The sequence below is a fragment of the Numenius arquata genome, chromosome 10 (assembly GCF_964106895.1).
Source record: "Numenius arquata chromosome 10, bNumArq3.hap1.1, whole genome shotgun sequence".
NCBI classification, from domain to species: domain Eukaryota; kingdom Metazoa; phylum Chordata; class Aves; order Charadriiformes; family Scolopacidae; genus Numenius; species Numenius arquata.
The window spans coordinates 4,303,630-4,322,182 of NC_133585.1; the positions used below are offsets into that span (position 1 = coordinate 4,303,630).

Below are 18,553 nucleotides of genomic sequence, written 5' to 3' on the forward strand. Positions count from 1 at the left end.
TATTTTGACTACCTACATCACTGATCCCCTGAAGAGCCCCTGAATTCCTTAAAAATACTAAGCACTGGTATGAATTTCACACACTTTTGCCCCAAAGTGACCCACAAGACCTAATCCCCTCCCAGAAGAAACGCAACAGTTAGTAGGCATATATAGCACACCTATAATAAACATTCACCACACATATCCTTCTGATTTGAACACACATGAGCTACAGTGGTCTACAGCAGGACCAGTCAGCATATGTCAGGATCATTCTCAGCATATATATAAAAAAAAATATAAATATATATACATATACACACATACACACACAGAATTTCAGGGTACTGCAGAGACTATTACCTGCCTCACTTCCTCCTTCCAGTTCCATGCAGCTTTCCTTCATCTGGTCAGCCATAAGGCACCCACTGGTGGGAGGACATGCCCCAGCTGGCTCTGAGACTGTAGTGGAAGATTTTCCCTCACTGAGTACTCTCTCATTATCTGTAGAAATTAAAGAAAAAAAAAAAAAAGAAAAAAAAATCCCCACATGTAAACAAAACCATAGAGCCAAGGAAAAAGCCAGCAACAGAGAAATAATGAACTGATCACTTTAAACTGAACATGTGCTTATTCAAAGGAGTTCCCCCCAGTAACTGTGATTCCTCAGTACCCTCAGTATTTTGTCTACATGAATTCCATGGGATATGCTCCTTCTGTTGTGACTGCCAGTCTTGACATGGCCTTTATATAAAGCTTCAGATAAGGGGCACATTTTAATATCTGTAAATTTTACAAATAGCACAGTTATTAACATCAGTGTGTAGCTATAAAACATGCAACAGAAGACTGAAAGCATATATTTAAGGAGCTTACTATGTCAGCTACCAAAATGAGATCTGCAAGATTAGCACAAGACTAAGCTTAATATCAAAATATCAAAGAAAAGGGTCTTACTATTGCTTGTTTCTTTGGTGCTGTTCATGGTTTCTGGGCTGGATTTGACAGCTTCCTTCTCTTGTTGATGTATGTTACTCAGCACTTTGGCCTGGCAATGTGCCTCAGTGCTATCTATCACTGTCAGCAACGCTTCCAGAGACAGCAGATGGACAGTATACAGCTGTCCAGAAACTGGGAAGGCATTCTGGGAAATAAAATATAAGCATTAGTCAATTTTCATGCCTCTCTTACAACAACGGGGGAAGGAAGTTTCCCCTCACAGCTTGGGGAAGCCTAAAGCACACAACAGAACACCCTAAGCTTTTCACACAAAGCTTTCCCAGCATATACTTAATGGTTTATGACGTTATTAAAGCATGGAATCATTGAATGGTTCAGGCTGGAAGGGACCTTAAAGATGATCGAGTTCCAACCCCCCCTGCCCTGGGCAGTGACACCTCCCACTAGACCAGGTTGCTCAAAGCCCCATTCAGCATCATGGCTATTCTTTTCTCTTCTGCTTCTAAATGTTAAACGGCCACCCTCATTCTCTACAGACTGCTCACCCCGAGTCTTTCGGCCACTCCCATTCTTAGGTACCCTTGTTCTGAGTTACTGGCATCCCCTTCGCCACCCCTAGTGCCCCCTCCATCTCTTCCTGCCTCCCTCTATCCCGCCGAGAGTGGCGGTTCAGCACCTTGGAGAGCAGCTTGGTGAGCTCCTCAAAGAGGTTGGCGCAGTAGTAGTCACAGTCGTAGTTGATGTAGAGCTCGGTCACGAAGCTGGGGATCCTCCACAGCTGGACAATGGCCTCCAAAGCCATCTCCTTCATTTCGTAGGGCATCTTCGGGTTTTCCACAGTGATGATTTCCATCAGCTTCTTGATGTACATCTGGCAGAAACACAGGGCAGCTCAGTTTAAGGAAAGAAAAAAGAAAGCAGGACAGTGAATAGCTTTGAGGGCTACAGAAATAGATTCAAGCTTCATCTTCCCACACGACACTCCATTTGTAATGATGGCTCATTCTGAAGGAGGTTGTAAAAAGGTTTCAAACAGTTCTACCGTTCAGTGTACCTGGATTTACCTTTCTAAAAAAAACCAGTATGAAGGCAGGTAGCGCAGTACACCAGTCTCAAAGACATTTTATTATCCAACAAGAAAAGGCCTACACAGCCTACCCCATAACCCACCGGGTCATTTATACAAAGGTAAACTGATATTTAGACTGTATCTTACTTCCTAGCTATACGCATTTCACTGAAGACCAATGAACTGTTGCTAGGCACCCAGTGATACTCAAAACTCACCTCCAGCTGGAATTTCAGATGCTCTCTCATGCTCTCAAAGAGAAGAAAGCACACCCTGAGGGAGGTGGCATACAGATTGAGCCGTTCAACACTCAGTAGCTGAACAAGAAACAAGAAAAAAAAATTAAGAATTACAAAGGCTAGTCATTATGTGCTATAAATAGCAATTCTGTGGCACTGCAGGCATCACCTGCAACAGCCTGGAGACCCGCACATTGCCTCCCACAGCAAGAGTATTTCAAAAACCAATCCCTTATTCAACCTCCTGGTCTCACTTTTTGCTAGCGAGGATGAATAGACTTAATTCCCCTCTACTTCTGGTAACACTTTTCCTAAAAAAATTTGTTCTTTTGCCAAGTCCACAGATCCTGTTAGTGGAGAAGGAACTTGGGAGAAGACCTCCCTCTGAGATGGATCCTTGTGCAATTAATAGCTTGGTGCTCCAAAGGTTCTGCCTACTACTAAGCTGGTAACTTGCATCCATAATTACCTCAAAAACCAATTATGTCAAGACACAATGTTATCCCACAGTAGCAGTTCATTCAAATCACCTTCATTCTGAAGAAAATAGCAAGCAACAGACTTTCTGGCTTTGCAACAGCACTGCTTCACTCGTGCCATTCCAAAGCTCTCTGCTGCATTGCAACGAGAGTTATTCGAAAACCGAGATGTGTCAAACCTCAGAATACTAAATTCCAATAGACTCTTTGATGCAAATTAGCATCAGACTCCCCAGTGCCACATGCCATGCCAGCATAAGGCAGACTCACTTGAAATAGGTGCCGGCACAACTCCTCCTTCACCAGTCCCAGGAGGGACTGGCAGTTTGCGATGGGCGCTGACTCCAGGGCAACAGTGAGAAGCTGCAGCCCCATGTGGATCATCACCTCAGAGTTGTGGCGGTCGTGAGGGTTGGTGAGTGAGATCAGAAAGCGGAACAGTTCTCTAATACATGGTAGCCCATATGGGACCAGTGCTGCTCCTAAAGGAAAAGGAGAAATTAGCACTCTTCGCTTTGCTTTTTGCAGGTGCCCAACAAGTATTACAAATTAAATTGTTACAGACCCGCTGAGCAACAGGAGCTTATCACCTTCTTAGCAGAAAGCGAAACAGAATAGTGGAAAAGAGAAAGGACTTTAGCAACATTGCCCACCTCTCACCTTCTTTTTGGGAAGACTGAGTAAAACGTACTCCTCGGGGATTTACATAGTCCATGTCATGAACGGAGGCAGAGTCAGAATGTTCTGCTACGGATGTGCACTCCTCTAGGACCTCAGGGATAGACTCGACAGAAGCTGACTGGATCTTCTCCTCCCTCAGACTTTCATTCTTCATTGATAGCAGTCATTTGAGAATGAAAGAAGCAAACCAAGAGTTAACAAGCACTAGACAAGCTAAAAAAAAAAAGGCTTATTTGTTCATGGTTCATTCAGAACTGTTAAAACTGCACAGGTCAGTAATGAAAGAGGAACAGGAAAACAAAATTTATGAGAAAAGAGCACCTCTAGATAACCTGCAACCCTCTCTGCTCTTTCACTTCTATCTAGTTGTTGTCTATTTTACATAACTCTAGGTTGCGAGACTAAGGACTTTACTTTGAAGATACTCTATAACCTATCAGTTTCTTACTGCCCTGAGGTTAAGATTTGGCTCATTTTTTGGTTTTAAATGCTACAAAATTTCAGCCCACTGTTTCTATCTATGCCCTTTTAGCATTTTTACAATTCAAAACATCTGCAGCTCTGAAAGGTTCCCTGCAGCTCTAATCCACCCTCTCAACAGTATTACTGTTGCAGGGGAAATGGAGGCAACACAAAGGAAAACTTACTGACAAAAGCCTTGGTTCAGGTTTGTCATATTTCACAGCAACAGCAATGCACGTACACAAACACCAACAGCTGAATTTCTACAAACTCAAGTGAAATTGTTCACTAAAGACAATAAAATGAATTCTGCAGATTTCCTCTGTGTTCCCCTCTAACAGTTTCTCCTTTAATTAAGGTTAATGGTATTGGCAGGAGTATAATTAGCTACCAAGTGCACTGGTGGGCTGCACAGTTATCATTTCTCAGCCAATGGGGATGGTCTCAAGAGAAAACAAAGAATGAGTGTTTGTGAATACACAAATCACCCTGTGAACATACAAATACCCTGTGACCAAAAAAGGGAGACAGAAACGAGAGTAAGTGTGTTAAACCCACAATCAACTATTCTGGGAGTTGGAACTTCTCTTTATAAGTTATATCAACGTACCTGGAGTTCAGGCTGATTTTGGTTTTCAGTGACTTTGGCCTCATTTGAAGGCGTTCCTGCATTAAGTCCCATAGAAGTGACTTGGTCCAAGTCTGTCAGATCTTCCTTGGAGGTAGTCTGTGAGGACAACTCCAAACCACTGTCTGTAGCAGGGCTGACCGCAGATGAAACATTTTCTGAGCTCCCAGAGGAGCTGGGAGGAGCATCTATGAAAGTAACTCCGCTTGCTGATGAGAAAAAGAAGCAAAAAAAAATCAGTATTATTCTGTACTTTGATCACTGCTTCACACTACAAATGATCTCAGCCAGTAATGTGTTAATGTAGAGAACACTGATAAACTAAGCTCTCTTTTGCTAGGTATTATGAATTAAATAGATGAACAGATGAGATACTAGCAGTTCTCAAATTAAAACACAATAGTTGGAATCTAACAAACTCAGCAAATAAGGTAATTCAGAGTTAGATAAAGGGTGCAGAGGGTTTAATTGAGAAGGAATCTGAAAATAGCCCAAATGGTGTACTTTACTCTTTGATACAACGGCACAACTACTTTAAAGACTTTTATCAAGAATTATTCAATTATTCTCACTTTTAATTCCTTCAAAGGGAAAATTTTAACTTGATTGGAAGGCAAGACCTATTTCTTTAATTCTCCCTAAACAAATGGAATTGCAATAGAATTTAAATGGGTCTGAGACAGAGCACTGAAGGATTTTTACTATTTCTAAATATGAGACAATGCTCAAAGAATCCAAGTTATCCTTTAGAAGGAACCCACATACTTGCACCTATAGTGGTTCTGAGGAGAACTTAAAAAATGTAAACCAAATATTTAAAAAAGAGAAGATATATTGCAGGGCACAGTAAAAAAAGCCCAAACCAGACTTACGTTATGAATTTACATGTGAAACGTGTATAGTTTTGCACAGCGGTGTTTTATTCTGATTTGATTTTTGGAAATGTCTTAAGTAGCAGGACTTTTTTTTTTTTTTTTTTTTAAGGAATGTAATGGTATACACAATTAATATTGCAATATTTTCTTCTTCACCTGCTAAGCCAGGATTCTGGCCTAAAAAGCACCATTAATATAATACACTGCCTTACACTACAAGGCCAGAGTTTATGACATGCTTTGTAACACAGTTCAACTTTCTCTCTAAAATGTTACAGGAGTTATAATGCTGCTTAACAGAATTTAATACCTATCTGAAAACTTAACTATAATGATGATTTTTGTAGAGGTAAGTTCTCATCTGGATGGATGTTGTGTGTTATGTGCAATTTGATCGCATTTATTATTTCCTTAGTTTTCACCAATCATGCTGTTGGGTAGAAACACCCTTGGGATCATTCACACCACACCAAATAGTTCCCTGTGACAGAGTAAGTCTCAGAACCAGGTATTTCACACAGCCATTCTTTCTACTTTCCAGTCTGCTTCCTTTCACTGTTAATGTTTATGTCTGAGCCGTCAAAACGTAGAGTGCACAAGAGACAGAGCACTTTGCAGCCAGAGGGACTCATTTATCCAGAGGAGAGGTTAAAAACAGTTACAACTATTTAGTCTACTCCTATACAAAAATAGGATATGGAAGCCCCCAAACATTATATTCTTGAGCTCGCAGCACTAGTCACATACTGCAAAAGGACTCATGTGTATACCCATTAGTTTCCTGTGCTCAACCTCCTTTGAGTTATTTTTGCTGTTCCCTCTACTTCTTTCCCTACACAACTCTTCATGCCTTCTTCCCACATAAAGGCCTCTATTCTTCCCATAAGTCATAAGCGCATCCCGTATTTCCCTGTTCCTTAGTGAGCGTAGCCTTTTATTCAAATTTCATGGACTGTGAATGCACGTTTTCAGTCTTTACATCTGTAGCAAAAGAGCTGTTCATTCACCCGTCTTTGATACCCATGTTTCTGCACATCCCTCAGTTCTACCTGTATATTTTCCCCAGTCACACCTTGCTTTTCCCTCACTACCACCACAGCCTTTGGTACACCCCTCAGGAACGTAGGAAAGAATATGTCACTAAGTCAGCAATCTCTTGTTGCAGGAAACCACCTCCCCACTCCCCTTAGCTCACCTTTTATCAGTGTTCTTGTTCTCAGTCTCTTCCAACTCCTCCCCACCACGTGGCTGTCCACAACCTCAACTTCCTCGCCCTGTCCCCATTCCCTTTTGTACAAACTACCCCTGTAAGGGAGGCTGGAGGCAGAGGAATGCTCTCAAGTTAGCCACAGGACCGTGCTTTCCTCCATCAATATGTATTTTATCTCCTTCAAACTCCTTCTCCTGGACCTGAAAGGCTACGATATGTTTTATTGCTATAGTTACTGAGAACTAATATAAAAAAAATGTAACGCAAAACAATATGTTAATAGAAATGAAATAAAGACAGATTCCAAAAAAGCTCTAGAACTGATGCTGAGTGGTCTCTGGAAACAGATTTCAGCTTACCTGTGGTGTTACTAGCATTGGCTGCTGGCTGTTCTGTCCCAGGAGAGACCTTAGTTACATGGCGAGGAGGCCTTGGCGATCTCTTCTGCTTTTTCCATTTTGATGATTCGCTCATTCCTCCAGCTCTCATTTTCAACTGCAAACCAATAATCATTAAGAATATCAGTATAGCAAAACCACACAGCACAATGGATTACAAAAGCCAACCCACAAAGGCTGTCTCAAACCCTCAAAGTCAGGCAATGGCGTTTAAATATATCACACAAATTGATCAGCACCTCAACATCATGCAAACCAGCCCCTGACTCCCCACTAGCCACATACTAGCCACACTCCATGCCTGAATCAAGGGACAATTTACTGCAGTTACTCTGCTATAATATATACTTAACAGTTCAGTTAGCACAGCGCTCCCTCTTCCCTCTCAAGACCTCCTAGCTTTGCATCAGGATAAAGAACTCTCTTGGACCTACAGGCACATCTCAAAGCTCTTCACTTTTGTCAATGTTTCCAGACTTCTAAAGGGCATCGATTAAAGTAGATAAGCAACTATTAGTCAGCTTTGATGTTTGATTAAAATTTCCCCATCTATACGTGAAGGCTGAGACTGAAGCCTGAGCTCCCAGTCCACCCTGCAGCTCTGTCACTGGTCTCTTGCCTCAAGTTGCTCTTCATCTTCATAGCAAGGCCACGTTCACCTTCCTCCAGGTATTTTTCACTATTAACCAGTGTTTCTCTAACGCTTCACTCACTCCTGGTGCACGGCACATTGCAAGTACCACCCTAGTGGTTTAGAAACAAACCATCTTCTGCTTTCACCTGCCTTCTGTCATTACTCCTCTTCAGATCTAAATCTAACCTAACCCTTGACGTCCTTCTTGACCAGCATCCTACTTCTAGTTCTTATACAGATCTTTGATGAGGCAAACAAGAGCCAGAGCTGGAGCAATGCAGACAGCGTGACACTCGCTGCAATGGGCTGTTATTGCAATCACAGGCTCCAGAACTTCCTAAAAACAATATGATATTTAGTCACATGGACAATGGCAGGTCTGAAAACAGCTTCCTTCTAAAGTAAGTTCCCCTAAGTGCAGGATTGCACTTACTCTTGGGTTTGGTAGCTGCAGTCAGCTTTTCTGATGCTGTCAGACCTCTTGAACTCAGGGTGAAAATTTAACCAGTCAACAGGTACCTTGCACGTAGTGGAAACCGTTCAGCAATCTCAGTACTAGTCCCTGCCTGGTATTCTTCTTTTTACATTTATCACAGTTAAGTTATATTTTAGGCTATAATATTCTTTATTTCATATATCCCTAGTATCAAATCTAAATTCTCTAGAAGACACCTATATTCTTTAGTGTCTCCCTTTTTCTGCAACTTGCCTCCTTCCAGCTACTACTCTCCTTAAATGTCAATAAACCTTCTAGGTTTTGCTGAATGGAACTGTTTTTTCCATCTCTTTCCCTTTTCCAGCTAGAATTCTAACTCGCTGTACGCAGCCTGTAATTCTTCTCATTTAAACAAAGCTTGTGAAAATGTTATGTCCCAGTGCAGTAAACCATTTGTGTAACTTTTCTTTGCGCCACAAAATCTATTTGTTTGACAGCTAATCCTCGAGTTTCAGCTATGCTACAGTTTCCTCGAGCTTGCTAATTAATAGCAGATTCAGAATTACTTTGCTCCTTGTTATTTCCTCCAAATTTTGCAGCAAGAATCTCCTCCTAAATCACAGCTTCTGACAAACGCTTTCATGATAAGCACACAGCTAAAAATAAAATTTTGTAGATTTCAAAATGTTTTAAAATGCTTATGGATCACAATCCTTTCATGTGAAAATTGGCAGCTCTCTTATCTTTCCTGTTCAGTACTTCATAGGGCTATATAAAATATGTGCTATCTTTCATTCTTGCCAGCTCCTAGTGTTTCACCTCTATTAATTTCCCTTTCCATTTAAAAATCTTTCTGAGCCTTAAACATTACCAATAGTTTTATTCATTGAAGGCTTAAGCTGCTAATTAGACTAAGTAGTTTTACTTTACCTACCAACTATTCTAGAAATAGCCGTATTTTTTTTTCCTCCCTTCTCAGTAACTTTGAAAATAAAATCTGAAGACCAGTGGTTCATTATACCAAACTACTTCAAGCAGGAAGGAAACCTGGAAGCCTTATGTGTTGGAAACCCAAGAAAGTCTGTTTCACATCATTGCAAAAATAAGACTTTGCTTCTAGTTACTATCTCCTGTTGCAATGATTTGCCAGGTAAAAAATTACTTGCTAATAAAAATTTGGGGGGGCGGGGGGAGGGAGGAGGTGCAGAATTGAATCAGCAGAACGGAGCCAAGATATTGCTATGAACTAACCATGTTGGTCCCACTCCTTTCACACTCAGTCTTGCTCCTGAGAAACAGGTAACTTTTGAACCATCCTACCAGAAGGTTCAAGCTGTCAATTTAATTACTGCTGCTGATGTCCCCTTTCACACACCACCAAATACCACCTCGGTTCAACACCAGCCCTTTCAAAAAAGCACTTTTCCTCAGATACAATATCCATTTTTAGTGATTGTCTTGTGCTTTGTATTAACTCCAAGGCTCCTCCTGTTGAGGTTCATAAGACACATGCCCATCTCTCGTCCTTTTGATGAGCATGGGCCATCTTTCAGAGACTGAGTCACGACAGCTTCACATGGATGGGACACCATTTAGTCAGGCAAGCAAAAAGACTCAGTTAAAAGAATCCCAAACGCTTAATCTAAGTATAAAGCATTCAGACAAGGATATAAGTTTATTTGGGGTTTTTGTTGGTTTGGGTTTTTTATTTTTGGGGGTGGGGGTAGGTGTTGTCCACCTCATACCATCCAGTGTTCCTCATGCTACACCAACAGGTATTCTTTTATTAGAATTACCTAGGAGTACCTCCCATATCATGCCCCCCTCCTTTTCCTTTTGCTGTCTCCTATAAATAAGAAATAGCAAGCTACAATGACAATTGATAGCTTAAAAAAACACAGAAGCAAACAGAAATACGTAATAGAAATGTTTCACCAGTGTCATGGGGCTATACGTTGTTTTAACAAACAAACTCTGAGTTTGAGAATTCTAAAACAATACACATATCAAAGGACAGCAAAGTAACATTTTTCACGTTCTGTATTTTGCATTAAATTAAAAGGTAATAATCCCATGAAATTTGTAGAGTTTATCTTTGACTAAAGGAACTATTTCTAATGCTTGTTTTTATCTTCAATACTAAGGCATTTCCGGATTTCCCTAGAAAGCTCGGTTGCATGTTAACAGGCTGAGATTTTAAACCTAAGGTTGCCTTCTTAACTAAATGCTGCATGTAGATGGTATTTAATAATCATTAACATATCCTGAATTTTAAACATCATTTAAAATTCTCCTTCCCTCTCCAGTGCTCAGTGACATTACAGTTGCATTAGTTTTCTATTTATCAATATCCTTCAGATTAGACTAAGCTTGTATTGCACAATAAAAACATCTTAAGTTAGTATTTTAAAAATGATTCTTTAGAAATCAGAGTAGAGAGGGAGCTCAGAGCTACTGTTTGTTCATCCCGGAACTCAGTACAGATTCCACTACCTTTATCTGAGTTACCTTTGCATAAAGAAATGTGTACACAAAATTGTAGAAGAAAAAAAAAAAATTATGAGACTCCAAATGCTTCCTTTGATAGATGAGGTTTTAACAGTAAAACTACCGCTAAGGTCTAGGAAGGTGAAGAAAAATGTAATACTACAGGGTTCTTTTTAAAGGGTCGATGAGATCTCATTTTTCTACAAGCCACCTTACCTGCACTCGTTTGTTTTTCCATAAGATACTGTAAGCCTCAAGAGAAAAGGGCAGGGGCCAATGATTAGTAACTAAAGTGATTACACTATAACATGAGCTCGTTCTAGATGCAGCATGGAACTGGTCAGCACACCAAGTAGCGTTCAAGACACAAAAGCATGCAGAGAGAACGCGGTCCACGATCCAAGTCTTGGAGACACGGATGCAGTCCCGTCACCTCACTTACCTACCTGCCTGTACTGCAACAACAAAGGAAGTTTATCTGGTGAAACGTATTTATACATCTTAGGCAACGATGAACACAATCCACCCCCCAAAATCTGTGAAAACTCAGATTTAGGTTCCTCCTGACTCCCACCACAGACCCCAATGTTTAGCTACAAAACTTTCTATTGCGAAGGGAAACATTTCTTAGACTTTTCTTCTGTGTAACTGCATAAATCTGTGAGTCTCCAGCCACTGTATTTCCAAACTATCCTGACCATAGATAGACAAAGGACAAAAGCGTGGCAAATACGCCTCTAAATGTTCTGTTCAGCTCCTTTTGGACCAAACAACATTAATGGCAGACAAGAACTAAAGCTACATTAAGGTTATGAACCAACATGGAAAACTGAGAATGGTCCCATTTAAGGTAGTTTCTCAGGGTTTCTATAATCGGTCCAAAACCAACAATCTGCAGCACAACAATAGTTCCTTAGAAGCATTTTCTAGGGGAACTAGCAGGGACTAACACATTTTGTAATTCAGTTCAGCCCCACTCATCCCCCATTAGCAAATTCCATGCTGGGAACCATATTTAATTTCAGTAGAAACACGGCCAAAGATGTTGAAAATGTACAGCAGTTCTCCTTTAAAAAAGCTCAAGAGAGCATGAACTCTGTGGTCCTGTACCAAAGCTCAGAGATTCACCTTGAGTAAAACTTGTTTAAGGCATTCTGGGTCAAGAGACCCCTCGGATACGCTGCTACATCTATAACAGAGATCAACAGCTAGGACACACAACGCTTGAGCCTTCAGAGAGCAATCTGTACTTTTTATGTTTCTTTTCTTCAATTTTTCACTGTCATAGAGGACTCAAATCTTGCCCGTGCCCTCCCACTCCCTTCCTTCAGAGGATGCCGTGATGGTGTCTTAGGTGGCACTCACCAAGACACTGAACGCTGCAGTAAAACAAGGGTCTCTTCCTCCCCAGCCTGCCCCAGCTGCAGCCACAACACTGCAAAGCCATTGCTGCATGCATTGTCCCCAAAAGCCATGCTGTGTCAAATGAGTGGAGGGAGACTGGCTGCACACAACAGAACTATTTCTCAGGTGGTGTTTACAAGAGAAAAAAGAGGGGAGTGAGGTAAGAAGGGAGAAGGGAGAGAGAGACCTTCAGGTTCTTAAAGAGCAATACCCTCTCTAATTGGTTCAGGGCTTTGGGCTGTTCCCCACTAAGCTCCAGTTTGTTGAGGAAACATGAAGAGATCTGTGAAAGACAGGCAAATGCATGGTTTAAACAAAGCAAAATAAACCCAAAGAGAAGAATAACCTGGCCAAGCGCAAGGCGGCGGGGCAGATGCCTGGCATGCACAGCAAAGAGACAGCACAAGGCAACCAACCGCACAGATCGGACACAGGGCAGAGCATCACTTCACCCAGCTGGGAGCAGCCATCACTCGGTAAGGAAAGCCTTCCCAAATTCAAATTCAAATTCACCTTCACTTTGCACCTTCTGTACACAGACCATGACAATTTCTGCAGTACATTAGGTTGATCTCCTTTTAGCTTTCCTCAGGCCAGCCTACCATCAGCACAAATCTTACCACTTTTCTCCCACAGCAAGGGAAACCAGCAGTCATTGGGTTACCACACAAGAAGTAAAGACCCAAGCCAGTTTAGACTCCTCCAGGTAAGCATTCAGTCTCTCAAAACGCTGCTATACTGGCTCTGAAATGTACGTTTACCCAACGTTGCCATTTTTCTCTACTCACTAAAAATAAAAACAGAGTGAAAGTCCTTCTTCCCACCCTGCTGCTCTCAACAGTACAATCCTGCATCTTTACTGACATTGTTTAAATGGAGTATAAAGAATATATATGTATAGAACTATATATGGAGTTCCTTAAGTGAATCTCCCTCCACCTAAGAAATTATTAAATCAATAATCATGTAAGGTCACATTTACGGTATTTGCCATACTGAATTCAGCTGTTAAAAACCTCACTGCATTAGAGAGAGATGGTGGTGTTGAACAAACCTGGACCTGCCACCCTCAGAAAATTGTGCATTTAGGGAAAGGGATAAAAAGAACAGTCTACTTTGATTTGGCTGCCAATAGAGATGGCATCGCCCCTGTGAACTAAGGTTTTCGCTACAGAATCCTGCCCCTTCCAGAAACCACCAAAGCTTTTTCTACAATACCCCAATTTCATAATGCTTCCGTGCTGTTTCACCAGCCTCAAAAAGTTTCCTTTGTACATAGGGAAAACTGGAGAAATACATCCCGAGAGCTCGGTATTGGACCTGCAGTGAATGAAGAAATATGAGAAAGAAGCTGGAGAAAGAGCAGAAGACAGCAAATGATCAGATGACATCAGCATCAGGTCCCATAACTTGCTGGGGTTTTCCAGCCCGCAGCAGCTGATGGCTGTTCCCAGAGTCCAGAATCCAGGCAGCGCTATCATTAACAAGATTCACTACTGGACTATGTGAGCTTAATCCCACAGAATTAATGAAGCTACGTCCATTTATGCGGTTAAACGTGCTCTTTCAGTGAACTAGGGATTTGCAGGGACGAAGAAACACAAGTGTGAAAGCAAACAATACAGAGAGGAGCGCAAGCCTGAGACAAGAGCAGAACAGCCAACGCAATGCTGAGTCTTACTTTCTTCATGTTTGTTCCCATGTAGCTTTTAGGCTCTTCTTTAAACTGAGGCAACCTGAAAGACAAAAGAACAAGCCAAAATACATCAGCTTTCTTGGGTTGACAAGAAGGGGAAAAAACAGACTGGTCTTTTCAGTCATCCTGCAGATACTAGAAAACCCAAATTAGGTTTTCTCCAGGAAAAGAGATGCTCTTAGTTTCTCTTCCTGCCAAAATCTGCTGAGGGGAAAAAAAAAACCCCAAGTATAGATGAGAGGTGCTCTGCATGCTATTACTGCTAATGGCACTTTTGCTATATTGATTTTCATCGTTAATGGTCATGTAAGTACAGTTTCTTCTCCTTCAGTGTATGTTTTCAGCAGTGGACTAATTAGATTGGTTCAAAACAGGTTTCTCTGACACTGCTAAGAACAGCTGCTGAGCCAGAGTGTCATCCGCACCAGGACTCTTGCAGAGTACACGGTATTACTGGTCATGGCAACTCTTTTCATCGATATTGTAGTAACCCTAGTAGTTACCCTCTACTCTGCATCACATAAACACAATTATGGTGCACTGTTGTTCTGGAAGTGTTCAAGACCAGGTTGGATGGGGCTTTGAGCAACCTGGTCTAGTGGGATGTGTCCCTGCCCATGGCAGAGGGGTTGGAACTCGATGATCGTTAAGGTCCCTTCCAACCTGAACCATTCCATGATTCTATGATCTAAGCTTAAGCTGAACGCTTTGAGCTAAGCAGTCCCCATCTCAGACGCACAGGAGACAGACTGCCCTCACCTGTGCTACCAAATGACATATGCCTACAGCTCTGCAACTCCACACACCCTGCTCTCCCTTCCGTTCCTTCACTACAGAATTCTATCTTTGCTTGCTGAAGGAATAAAAGCTTTGCAGGACAGCTTTGGCTCGCTCTTTTTCTGGAAAGCAAGATGGCCAAGCCACCCCTGCGCTTGCTGTCTTTGCCTTGCTTCTCTGTCCCAATGTTCACAGACACAGATGGTGGCACGATCTCCAAGCCTCATCAAGAAGGACAGAGGGGAGGATACAAAATAAGTAAGGAATAAGCACTAAGTAAGATTCACACCTGCATTTGGAAAAAAAAAAATAACATGGTCTCTCCTCTTTGGAATGATCTATTCTGACACTCCCCACATTCATCCGGTGCACCGAGTGACACAGGGTGAAAAAAGGAAAAAAAAAAAAAAAGCCAACAGCAAAAAACCCCAAGAATGCACTGGCACCAAGTGTGACAAGGTGTCAGTTTTACTACAATCCTTTCCTACTAAAAGTATTTCTATATCTGCATGTTTCCTTTTTACAATACCAGGAGAAAGTCTATGATTACTTCACTATCTGGAGAAAAACTTTTGAAGTTAAATAACTAACTTGAGTTTAAAAGAAGTAATCTTAATTACCTGAAGGGTGCTGAAAAGAGCAGAACATTTGTCCAAGACATATGATCTCAAGAGTTTAAAATTCTCTTTCATATGTGAGGTCAAAGCTCTCAGCTCAAAATCAACATGTGACTATTCCAACATCATTTCTCTTCTCTCTCCTGAAGAGAGCTATATTTTTTAGTGCCTTTTTTTTTTAAATTTCATTTCCCTGAGTGAAGTTTGCATTCTCTGTCCTCAAACTCGTTCCCTATCCTAAAGCTCTTCATTACTTGGTTGTCCATCTCTCCTCAAAGGACACCTTAAACCAGACAACCTTCCGCATCTCTGTCTCCCTGCAGTCTGACAGGGTCAGCCCAAGAGAAAAGTGCCAAATCCTTCATCCCCTTCCACCTCTAAATAATGACCATTTTGGATGATTTTTTCTGAGGGGCCCTTAAGTGGAAGTGTGGAATCTTTCTGTCCTTAGAGGGCCATCCTGGCAATGCTGAGGCAAACACAAGCAGGTTTACCTTGTGAAGAGCAGCTGCACCATGTCGACCAGAGTGTGCTCTGCAGATTTTCTCAATAACTCTGCGAAGACAAAAACAAATAACACAGGTGTCATTACTCAGTGTGATATTATCAAGAGGCTTCTTCAAGCAGACTCCCCTCCGAGCCTTGTTTACAGAGATTACGGCAAATTTATTAAAACCAGCTCCAACGCCGCATTACTGCAAATGGGCATATAATCACAAGGTGGCGCCACAAAGCTGGGGAAAAAGAGCAGTCAAAAGTTACACAGGGAACTCCTAACAATTTTCCATGAAGTTGTAGAAAGACAGAGTAATATAAGGCTCAGGAGCTTTCCACGGCTGCACGTTCTATAACGGAACCAGCTAATGCTGAGGAAACCCACTCTAGAACATCTCTCTGATGAGGAAAGGCTGATGGACTTGGGTCTTTTTCAGTCTGGAGAAGAGAAGACTGAGGGGGGATCTCATCAATGCTTATAAATACTTCAAGGGTGGGTGTCAGGAGGATGGGGACAGTCTTTTTTCAGTGGTGCCCACGGACAGGACAAGAGGAAATGGGCACAAACTTGAACATAGGAAGTTCCATCTAAACATGAGGAGGAACTTCTTTCCTGCTACAGGGTGGCAGAGCCCTGGAACAGGCTGCCCAGAGAGGTGGTGGAGTCTGTCTCTGGAGACAAACCCGCCTGCATGCATTCCTGTGCAACCTGTTCTAGGTGGACCTGCTCGGGTAGGGGGTTGGACTAGATCTCCAGAGGTTTCTTCCAACCCAATATCATTCTGTGATTCTGTGATTTCTTAACTGCAGAAGTATGACCAAACCTACCACTGAGTCTCATTTCAAAGCATATGCGGAAACAGGACTGCATGATCTCGCACACAGATTCATTAGTGAGGTGGGCTCCCACTGGAGTGAGCAGCAAGGTCCTCAAAACCTGCAAAGAACAGCACACATATGTCCCATAGTACAATGACATTTCCGAGAGAAGGTTGGCTTCCTCAAGAAGGGACTGCCATGAGCAGAAAACCTTTGGGTTTTTCCAGGAGTCATTTCAAACTGAATGCTGTGCTCAAGGAACATTGATCCTTCTTATGAAGGATCTTCCAACCCACCTCTAAAAGAAGCCTGATATGCTGCATGCTACCCAATATTTAAATTCAATAACTAGCTGTCTGCTGAAAAGTACATAGACCGAAGAGGTGTATAGTTCATAGGTTTGTCTCTACAAAGATTTTTTCTCAAAAATAAGTTCGAGAGCTCCATATGCTTAATTTACCCCTCACTAACGCAGACCATGCACAAGGTAGGATTATCAACACTACCACATTATCAAGCCCTTAATTTAAAAATCATTTCATTTAAGCTTTTAATTATTTTCATTTGGAAAAGCTTTTACCACAGGTATATGAGCCATCTGTTTAAAAATAAAGCCTGTCACTAATCTCCTACAGAGTCAAAACATTGCTCCCTCCTCTTCATGTCCATGTAACAGGATATGTTCCACAACAGGCAGTGACCATTATGGTAATTACCATTTCTCTCCACTTACCTGCAGGATTTTCATCAAGACAACCTCATCGCTCGCATGATCCGTGCCCACAAATCGGGCATGAGTGACAGCATCTGCCATGTTCTCCATCCCCTCCGCTGTGCCCTCATGGCTGGGATCTGAGCAACAGAAGGAAAAAATATATGACAAGGAAAGGAGGCCACCTACAGCCTGCCACCTCTGTGGGGAGACATCTACCCAGAGATACTTGGTGCCATCTGCTTCCTTAATTTGTGTGACTAGGAGTGTGTTGACCCTACGAGAGCGAAACTCACCTCCCCGTAACAGAAAGAGTTTAAAACTGGGAGCTTTCAGAAAGACTTTATCAAGAGTCTATTTCCATTTGTGAAAAGATGTAACCTAACAAAGAAAAGAATTACAATTCAGTTGTAACTGGCTCCGTATTTTTTTAGATGTTAATTTGTAAGATTATGTCCTGTTCCCTACAATATAGCACAATCAGCTGTTAAATGCATCCAGTTCCTCCTTGGGAATGAAGAGAAAACAGCTCTTAAACACAGGGAACCTCAAATTTACTCCCATGAGGAGAAAATGCCAAACGGGTTCCACTAAATTGAGAAGGAAAAATTGTCTCTTGTTCCACATCCCTCCCAAGGAACAGGAGCTGGGGAAGGAATGGACCAGTAGCTTTCCCCAGAGACAACAGCAGACAGACGCGATCAGAGTTTAGATATGGGACTTGCAGGCCTCCCGCTTCAATCATTCATCGAGGCTCCTTCTCTCTGTTTCAGTCTTCTGTAGCTACAAACAATGGTGCAGTTGAGAGAATGTTTAGGACGAGATTGTTGCTAGTAACCGTATCTTGTGCCACATTACATTGGCTTCAGAAAAGCTGCCTCTGGCTTTGATTTCATTCTTGCTTAAACAATACGGCATTGGCCAAGAATCTTGTTACCTTCCTGCCTAAACAGTCATTAGGAAAGAAAGGAGACAACCTAAACACTAGTTAATACCTCATTAATTGGCAATGGGGCCCCTTGAACTCCAGCAAGAACGAAGTTGACAGAGGAACCAAGTAAGACCTTGTATACTTTGCAGAGAAGCTTTGCAGATTCCTTCTTTGACTCCAGTTGTGTTCACACCTCGGAGGGGCTAAGCCTTAGGCATTAAAGAAAGCTGCCCTTATTGTGGTCCAAACAGAGCGACCTCCACCGCGCTGGGGGGATTCTGAGGGGCTGTAGGTTAAGAAACTTCTTGCAGTTGCACAAAACTGAATGGCATCAATGTACTTCAGAATTCCATAAATCTGCACAGGAAGAGAACTTCTCCTTTGCCATGTCCTACACATCCCTGTTAAGAGCAGAGCTTGCCTACTTCTGACATAGCTGTCTCACACTCACACAAAATAATCTTGCATAGTTGAGAGCGAGTTCCTCTCCTGGTTTGCTAGTCAAAGCCCATCGAGCTATCAAGGAGTCTGTTCTAACATCAATCAGTTATTTTTTTTTTTT

The 18,553-nt window shown here is 41.9% G+C and overlaps 1 protein-coding gene across 2 annotated transcripts in view; it reads right to left on the reverse strand.

The window, feature by feature from the left end:
• The window catches only part of GBF1 (golgi brefeldin A resistant guanine nucleotide exchange factor 1), a 105,161-nt gene that overhangs the window by 27,737 nt on the left and 58,871 nt on the right, over positions 1-18,553 (reverse strand). The window contains exons 4-16 of one of the 2 annotated variants that reach the window (XM_074154239.1): positions 17,082-17,200; positions 16,358-16,466; positions 15,529-15,589; positions 13,626-13,680; positions 12,132-12,227; positions 6,945-7,080; positions 4,483-4,709; positions 3,390-3,558; positions 3,000-3,211; positions 2,230-2,328; positions 1,619-1,813; positions 940-1,126; positions 346-486 (exon numbers count right to left, since the gene is read on the reverse strand). In XM_074154239.1, coding sequence (XP_074010340.1) covers positions 346-486; positions 940-1,126; positions 1,619-1,813; positions 2,230-2,328; positions 3,000-3,211; positions 3,390-3,558; positions 4,483-4,709; positions 6,945-7,080; positions 12,132-12,227; positions 13,626-13,680; positions 15,529-15,589; positions 16,358-16,466; positions 17,082-17,200 — 1,806 coding nt within the window. The remainder of the gene's footprint in view (positions 1-345; positions 487-939; positions 1,127-1,618; positions 1,814-2,229; positions 2,329-2,999; positions 3,212-3,389; positions 3,559-4,482; positions 4,710-6,944; positions 7,081-12,131; positions 12,228-13,625; positions 13,681-15,528; positions 15,590-16,357; positions 16,467-17,081; positions 17,201-18,553) is intronic. The other variant, XM_074154240.1, reaches the window with a different exon arrangement.